Source organism: Plectropomus leopardus, chromosome 14, assembly GCF_008729295.1.
Source record: "Plectropomus leopardus isolate mb chromosome 14, YSFRI_Pleo_2.0, whole genome shotgun sequence".
In the NCBI taxonomy this organism is placed as follows: domain Eukaryota; kingdom Metazoa; phylum Chordata; class Actinopteri; order Perciformes; family Serranidae; genus Plectropomus; species Plectropomus leopardus.
This window is the reverse complement of record NC_056476.1, coordinates 14,772,277-14,781,551: the sequence shown is the minus strand read 5'-3', so window position 1 is coordinate 14,781,551 and position 9,275 is coordinate 14,772,277. Positions and strand designations below refer to the sequence as shown.

Here is a 9,275-nt window from a genome sequence, read left to right as displayed (position 1 = left end):
GCTGTCTGCTTTTTTAAATCAAAGTTTATTAATATTGTACATGTTGTGTATCCAAAGTGCACCAAATCTGACAATGTACGTCCTTGTATTTATAGATAAGATATAAGTCACAGACGGACAGTGCAAAAACTTTTTTTTTTCTCCTGGGTGGGGGGTCAACATGAAGTTGAGGCTGGTATCTTTCTAAAAAAATAAAATGTTTGTAATCATTAATAGATTTTCTATAAAGCATTCGTAAATCTAGAAAGCCTATATTATTTACTATTTAAAAGCTCATTTGTTACGTCATAACAGTTGTAACTCTTTGTAACCACTTTTTTTGTGGGTATCTCCTCCGCTTTATCGAAACACACTCTACTTCACTGGAAATGCCCACGCCTTTTTCTTAAACTACATTACATTCCGTGTCACTGTCGCGCTTTTACGCACAGCCACACGATGAGTGTCTGGACATCTCCGCGCGCTCTCCTGACCTCCCTCTGCCTCTTTCTGCTTTTATCAGACTGCTCGGGCGCAGCGTCGGATTTCGAGGTAACGCTGCTTCACACCAACGACAACCATGCACGGATCGAGGAGACCAGCGAGGACTCGGGGAAGTGTCCAGACACGGGTCCTTGCTTCGCTGGGGTCGCCAGGAGGTTCACTAAAGTGTCGGAGATCCGCAAAAAGGAGAACAACGTGCTGCTTCTGGATGCTGGAGACCAGTTTCAGGGAACGGTCTGGTTTAATTACTACAAAGGAGCAGAAGCTGCACACTTTATGAACAAACTCGGCTATGACGTTATGGTTAATACTCTTTCAAATGTTTGTTGTTGTTTTTTTGTTTGTTTGTTTTCGTAACACTTATTTTGCATTTCCCAAATACAGTTTGCTTTAACAGCAGAAGTGTAGAGTTCATTTGTGATTAGATAAACTCAACTGAGATTTTATGTCAACCCTTTAACTCTTAGATTAACATCACTTTCTCATTCTGCAGTCAGACGCCTTTCACTAGCATTTAAACCTCTGAAACTTGAGAAAATTGGTTTGATTTCTTTCAAAAACACCGGAAAAACATAATGACCAGCTTGACAAGAAATGTATCTGAATATTAGCTGGATGGGATCATAAGGTATGATCCAAAATGAGGAAAAAATGTCCAGAAAACTATATTTATGAATCACTTCAAAATTATGTCAAAGAAAAACTATGAATTTAATTTTTTTTTCAGTACTTTCTTGAGGTAATTTTCTTGTTTGCTGTTTTTTTTAATGCTTATTTTCTTGTAACCTGTTACTCATATCGCCCTCCTACCATGTTTTTGAGAAAAATCAAACCAATTTGCTCAGGCATCACATGGTTGATAAAAATCTGTGTTCTTTTGTATTTTAGGCTTTTGGAAACCATGAGTTTGACAATGGAGTGGAGGGTCTTATGTCCCCTTTCCTCCAAAACTTAAGTTGCCCTGTGGTGAGTGCCAACATAAAGACTGACAAGACTCTGGCTGCAACTTTCGGTGTCAGCTACACGCCCTACAAAATCTTAGACGTTGGCTCAGAGAAAGTTGCTGTGGTCGGCTACACCACTGTGGAGACCCCCTTCTTATCCCAGCCAGGTAAAAGCATAACCTGTTTGATTAAAGTGGTTAAAGGGTAACTGAAGTATTTTCCAACCTGGAACCTATTTTCCAATGTTTTTCTGGCAAGTGACTCATGGAGTCATTGGATTTTTTTACACGGGTCCCATACAGAGAGAGAGGGCTGACGTTGAAAAGCAGGCTGCAACAGGCTCAGATTCTTAATATAAGTGTCTGACAACATTACGGAAAGGATCCCTACAGAGACAGGCCTTTTTGCTGAAGAGTAAGATCCTTTTAGTCTAACCAGAAACAGCCCTGAAATCACCAGCACCAAACCCACAAGACTCCCTTTAAGTAAACATTAATGTTGCATGCAGCAGCAGTTCATGTGTAGAGTGAGTTAAAGTTTTGTGAGTCTACTACGTGGATGCAACTCAGACCAGTCACCCAATGAGCTTTTTACAGTGTGATAAACACTGTGTCTCCACTGTTTTCTATGCACCACAGATGTTTCATTTACTTTCGGTCTCTGTTCTTGTCTTCCCCCTTTGTGGTAGGCCCACACCTAACGTTTGAGGATGAGGTGGAGGCACTTCAGATTGAGGTCAATAAGCTGCAAACCATCGGTTATAATAAGATCATCGCCCTGGGTCACTCTGGCTTTGACATGGATAAAGAAATTGCCAAGCGTGTGAGAGGAGTTGATGTTGTTATTGGAGGACATACAAACACATTCCTCTACACTGGTATTTTAATCCTATTTTATTACATTCAGCTCTATTAAAGTGCATAAAAGATAAATTATCGTGTATCTTTAAACTTTTTTTTAAATCATTTGTTTTTTTTTATCATTTCCACTGTGCTCAGATATTTAAACTGTGCTTCATAGATGAAACAAATCAGGTGAAAAGTGAAAGAGCAAGAAGTGTGGGTTTACCTAACAGGATGTGAGAAACGGTGTACTGCAAACTTTCTGAACAGGAAACCCCCCATCCACTGAAGTACCTGCCGGTCCTTACCCATTCATGGTGAGGTCTGACGATGGGAGAGACGTGCCAGTGGTCCAGGCCTTTGCCTTTGGGAAGTACCTTGGATACTTGAAAGTTACCTTTGACGAGGCTGGAAATGTGAAGAAAGCTGTTGGAAACCCCATCCTGATGGACAGCAGCATACCTCAAGGTAGACTGCAGTAACACAAATCAGAAATTACAAAGGGCCCATGTTTGACTTTTGATGTTGTGTGCATGAGTGCGTGCATGTGCATGTGTGTATCCATCTGTCTGCAGCTAATCTCACAAACTACTGGACCAATCAGCCTCATATTTTGTGTGCACATGAATGACTGTATTCTCAAGGACCTCTCATGGTTGATTCACAATAGTTGAAAAATCTATTTCATTTACTGTTTTATACCGTCGTCAACTGCTGACTCCTCACTCTTCTTAATCGGTCGATAGGAGCCACAAGTTACCCAGAAATCAGCCAAAACAACAGGTCTTACCATCTGTTACAGGCCACATTCTGACCTTTGTCATGGCATGAAAACTGACATCAATAGAAAAGTTTGGTTTCATTTTGAACTGGATCATCTTCAGATCAACTCCATATATGATATGTTGATCTATCTGATGTGTTTGCATACTGTTGATCCAATTGGAGATGAATAAGTCCATATTTTAGTTATCTTCACATCTGTCTTGACCGCAAAAGAGCTGGGAGGGACATTTCTACTGGGCCCAGCTGCGACAAGATTGTTTCTTCCATTTTTGGGAGGTTTTGGTTGTTAAATCATTAAAGAACAATCATCCTTATAATTATATTGTATCTAGATTTTACATGCAGTGACTGTAAGCAGTCAAAACTCTGTGCAATGCACCACGGCTCTGTCAAAAGTAGACAAGGTGTGTGTTTTTATTAGCTTCTGAAACACGCTGCAGTGACAAGCCTGGTTCACAGAGCAAAGAACTCAAAAGTATTACTGAAGATAAAAATCTTTTCTTTCAAAATACTTTAGTACGCAATCAGACAGGCAAACAATCCAACGAGGGCTAGGCACAAAGGTAAAGGAAAAACAAGCAGGATCTGAATAATCAGGAAAACTTACAAAATAGGGAATCCTGGAATAACAGACACGAGGGACTGAGACGAACTGACACAGGGAGCACACACACTACATACACAAGGTAGGAGGGGATAATTCGGTACAGGTGAAACACATCAGGGCGGGGCAGACAATCAGAGAAAGGAAGTGAGGATCTGAAACGAGAGGAGAGATGAGCAACAAAATAAAACAGGAAATGAAACCAAAACAAGATATGATAAACAAAGTAAGAACTTTGGCAGACAGACATGCGGCACATCTGCTGAAATTTCAAGATAGAGTATCACTAGGGATGTGAATCGAGAACCGATTCCAGTTGACAACCAATTCGCAGTTTCTAATCCCTTGGAATTGTATGCCTCTAAACTAATCTTTTATGAAGCCGGCATATTTTTCTGACAGTTATGGTAAAACAATGACGTCAAACTCATGAGTCTACACTGCTGGACACTTGAGAGTAAGAAATGTTTTGTGGCTTAATTTTACAAAGAAAGATGACAACAGTGCTGCTTGTAATGTTTGGAAAATAATAATTTCAAGTAAGGGTGGCAACACAAGCAGTATGCTGAACATCTCTCTATGCAACATCAGCTAAACCTCCAGGAATGCCATGACACTCAACGTGTGAGTGCCACTGCTTCCCAACCGAGCAGCACCTGCATTCTTGAGGATCTCTGTTTTAACGTTATATTTAGACTCAGAGATAATAAAACAGATGCATTTATGCTGAAAACCTGTGTCGGCCAACTATTTTTTTACACAGAAAATTCATCAGAAATCAGTTGGCGAATCAACAAAGAACTGGACCGGTAAGCAGAATCGATAATGGAACTGGTATCAATGAAATCTCGTGGTATCTTGACGAAAAGGTTGAAACAATTAATCGAACTAAATGAGATTTGAGAATTTAAAAGGACCTGACTTGATTCACCATGTCAGTCTGTGTGCACGTAAATCAATAATTAGTGAACATCTTGGAATAATTTAGGTAATGGCTGTGATGTTTAGACAGCTGTTAAACCAAAAACTTGGACTACTACTTGTAGATTATTCATCTGAATGGATCTAGATTACGTCTGGTCATGTATGAATGCATAATTAATCTATGTTCTTTTCCCAAGAGTTTAATAAAATAATCCTGTCTCATGTTCTCATAAATCCTATCTTTATACAAGCTTTACTTGTTTTGTAACAGACCAAGAGGTCCTTGCTGACATTGAGGAGTGGCAGAAAAACTTGGCTCAGTACTCCTCGCATTATATCGGACAGACATTAGTCTACCTCAATGGGACGTTTGAAGAATGTCGATATCGGGAGTGTAACCTTGGAAACCTGATCTGTGATGCCATGGTAATCATTCTTATTATTTTTCAAACAGCCTTAGTTTTTCGGTTGTTTAGTTTATTAAAGCTGTTTAATAAAAAAAAAGAAAACTTTTTGCTTTTCCAGATTTATCACAATATAAAGTATTCAAGCGAGCTGAAATGGAATCATGTGGGCATATGTATGCTGAACAGTGGGGCCATACGCGCAGCTATAGACGAGCGCTACAAAAATGGTAGTTTCTATACAGAAATGCTTCATTACAAAAGCCACTTTGCGCTGGCTGCAGCTGTAGTTTCATTTTCTAATGTACAAGTATTTGCTCTGACTTTTAGGTTCCATAACTATGGAGGAGGTCCTCAATGTCTTACCATTTGGAGGAACCTTTGACTTGGTCCAGATTAAGGGATCAACAGTATTAAAGGCATTTGAATACTCAATACACAGATATGGAGACATGTCTGGAGAATTTCTTCAAGTCTCAGGTCGGTTTTCGGGCCACTGTACACCTCCACTAACATCCGTTTCATCCAGAGTCTCCTACAATTATATTAACTGTTACACTCTGTGCTCAGGTTTCATATTAAATGTACACGGACATCTGGTAAATATGCATATTTGTTTTCCGGCCAAAAGATGGATGAGAAGATCAACACCACCCTTGTGTCTTTGTCTCTAACAAGAAAATACATTTCTCAAAATTTCACACTATTCCTTGAAGTGTTTTACTTGTTACTGGTGTTTACAGGGGGGCAGTACCTACTTAAAGGTATACTTAAGCCCCAAATGATTATTTGTGTGTCAATTACTCACCCTGTGTTGTGATCAATATATAAAGATGTTCACAATCGTAGGGTCATTTCCTCACAAACAGACGGCTCCTTCTGGCAAGGAACTGAAAGTAAAGTGCAACTCATCTCTGCTTTCTTCAAAGCCAGACTCCATCGACATAAACAGTCATTTTACCTTGCTGAATAGGTGAGCCACGTTGGAGCTGCTAGTCGACCAAGCCTCGATCTGTAGTCTTTTTGTCTTGTAATGTGACTATGATGAATCCGAACTTACCCTTTAGAACACCAAAGTCACACAATAACAAAATCTACCAATTGGGGCAGTGATAGACAGTGAGGTTAAGTTACTGTTTTTTCAATGGAGTCTGACCTTGAAGATGAGATTGATAAGTTTAGTTCGGTTCCCTGCGGGAAAGGACTGTCTGTTTGGGAAGCACTGAGCATGCTACAAGAGTTTGTAGATGAATATTTTGACTTAGCTTTGCTGTCATTAAATGCAGAGCCCTATGACTTCAATTCAGCAAGAATTTTCTGCATTGTTGGAGTCTTTGTTCACCATAAAGGCAAGCGAGAAAAACAATGTTTGCTTCATAAATTCAATGTGACACAGGGTTAAAAATTGATAGACAAATGATCATTTGGGGGTTGAAGTATTTCTTTACATAAGCATAATGTTTTTGTCATTTCTTCTCTGACACTTTTAGGCATTCGGGTTCAATACGACCTCTCCAAACCAGCAAACCAGCGTGTAGTGTCCATATCCATGCTCTGCACTGAGTGCCGTGTGCCTAAGTATGAACCATTAGACCTGAAGAAGAAGTACACTGTGGTCATGCCTTCGTACATGGTGGACGGAGGTGATGGCTTTACCATGATCAAAGAGGAGATACTTAAGCATAACACAGGTGGGGATGAGCATTTATTTTAAAATTAATCTGGTTGATGTGGATCAGAGTTAGTTTCGTTTGAAAAACTGATTCTAGCAGTGTGTGAATGAGACCTGACAGGCCTGTTTCACCTCTGGTCTTTCACTGTTTTACTGCAATAAGCTGCCTCTCGGGCTTGGATTTTTCAAACTTGGCATCTCATGTTTCATTCAGATACCTGTGAAAAACACTTGAAAAGTCGGTTTCAAAATCAGATTAACATCAGCAAACAGAGGAAAGAGAGAAAAGAAAGGAAGCACTTAGTACAGAAAATTTATGAAAGGCAGGATGTTGCTTTGGGAGGAGTCCTAAGCTTGAACTATGTTTCACCCGAGCAATTTCCACTCCAAGCATGACTATGTGGATTACGACGGGGGTTTGCAATTTGTTGGCCGATCAGTTGGCCCACTACTTTGGTCCTGATGGAAAAGTCTCAACAGTTTTAGGATGCTACAGGAATGCAAATTTTTATTAATAAATTGGTGCTGAAGTGCATGAGTTTTATTCTGCACTAACAGATGATATTCAGCACGTCTGCTGATGTGAGAAGGTCTTAAATCTAGAAGCTGTAACTCATGTTGGAGTTAGACATTAATGAAGAGAACAACATAGCATAGCAAGTAACATGACTGATCTGAACAGTATGTACAGTATATATTGGCTTACTTTATTATACAGGTATTGAGGTGTTATTGAGGTTACAGAGCTGCCTTGGTCGCTGCATGTTATGAATGTTGTCCAGAGTTTGCATACTTAAGTATTTCCTTGGAGTAGCAGGGTTAAGGTTGCGGACTTACTAAGAATTCTCACATACTGTTTTAGCGCACTAAATAGCATGTTAATATGGGATTCTAGATGCAGCATTAGTCTCGATCTTGTGTATATTTTCTTTCTGTGCAATAATTAATTCTAATAGTTTTTGCATTGGCTTTTCCTCATCCATCTACACATTTAAATGCCCCACTGCAATAACTCAGCTGACACGTATGGACATAATGACTGCAGCTGTCCTATAAGGAAGACACTGCATGGTAACATTTACCGATCAGTGCTGACATGTCTTTGGAAAGCATTTCAAAGTTCCCTCTTGGTGAACTTACATTCTATCCAAAGCAGATGCATATTTTTTAACACTGCTTTGCAGCTGACTCTCGCAGATCTTACAGCACTGTAAAAATCAAGAACAGGTGGTTTTACAAGCATGGCGCAGCAAGGACATACATTTTATGAGGAAAATTAAACAAAATACTAACCAAATGCTAATCAAGCTGTCAATTTCCCGCCTCTTGCAGGTGACATGGACATTTCTGTTTTTTCCAAATACATCTCGGACATGAAGCGTGTGTACCCTGCAGTGGAAGGACGGATCACGTTCAGGAACTTGGCGGTCTTAACAGCGCACAACCTTGGCTTATTGCTGCTGGGTTTATGTGTGTCCCTGACCCTCTGATTGGCTTTGTACACTCTGTGAAACAGTGATAGACTGAGGGGCACATTTGGCTGCTTGTGAACTCCTCTGGGACTTAGTTAACTGCCTTTCCAACCCGCTGCCTTCAGGGATAACTAGCTGACAACAGGATTGCAGGTTCAGTGTCAAGGTAGTCAGTCAGTCAGTCAGTGTTTTAAACAGTTTAAAGAACAGTATCAATTTTTAACAATATTTCAACATCTTTTACATGTGCAAAATGAACAATTTAAATATGAAAATGGTAAAAATGTATTAGATATGATTGTTTTGGTAGACTTAAAAGTGCATTGAATCTATTTTTTATTGTCAATCTAAAGGAACTGAGATGTTATGAATATCTAAAAACCAAGACAGTGCTTTACTGTATAATATAAAAGAGCCCAAAGACTGCAAGGCAGTGACATAATGAACAGAGAGAAAGCTGCCTGGCAGCTATGTCTTTGTTTTTTTGTTATTTAATAGACATGTAAAAAAAAGAGTATTTATACACCTGAATATACCTGAAGGTGTTGTTTTGCTCTGTTGCAGTCGTGTAGATGCCTTCCATCTGAAACTCAGGTTAATTTCATTTGATGCCACTTATGCAGAAAAAAAGAAGCAGTGTGACTGCTTATTGAATCTAATTTTTATAAATTATTATCGATATTTGAGTTGAGTTGAAGTTACAAAAACAAATGTATTGCTACAGAAAAAAAATATGATCTGTAACCTTTGTTCCCATGGCACTTACTTTTTGAGCCTCCCCCTGTATGCACTATTTGACATATTTATCCAGAGCTGATAGAATAAATGAACACTGCAGTTCTTCTGTTTTTTGTCATCTCATCTGATTGTATCATTTGTTTTCTCCTATCATCTTTTTAAAGCAGTTTTATAGGCTTGATATAATGAAATGGAAATTAGGGGGCACTTTGTCAGGTATCATTCTTTATATATATATATATATATATATATATATATTAAAAGAATAAAAACTCATTAAATCATAGTTGACGAATAGTTGTTTTTAAATAATTGTTTTAATTATGTATTAAGTTGTGTTTTTTATTATTTCAAACAACAATTCATAACAACTTATATAATTCTCCCTCTGTTATATGTTTAATTG

The 9,275-nt window shown here is 38.8% G+C and overlaps 1 protein-coding gene across 2 annotated transcripts; it reads left to right on the top strand.

Annotated features, from left to right (window-relative positions):
- Positions 1-338: 338 nt before the first annotated feature.
- Positions 339-8,979, top strand: LOC121954123 (snake venom 5'-nucleotidase-like). 2 transcript variants are annotated; one of them, XM_042501460.1, is made up of 9 exons: positions 339-786; positions 1,372-1,594; positions 2,116-2,304; positions 2,540-2,737; positions 4,855-5,009; positions 5,109-5,217; positions 5,318-5,467; positions 6,478-6,678; positions 7,992-8,979. In XM_042501460.1, exons 1-9 carry the CDS (start codon positions 439-441, stop codon positions 8,147-8,149), a joined length of 1,731 nt encoding a protein of 576 aa, XP_042357394.1. In that variant the 5' UTR covers positions 339-438; the 3' UTR covers positions 8,150-8,979. The 2 variants fall into 2 exon arrangements, with proteins under 2 accessions (XP_042357394.1, XP_042357393.1); XM_042501459.1 differs by having other exon boundaries at positions 341-717.
- Positions 8,980-9,275: the final 296 nt, after the last annotated feature.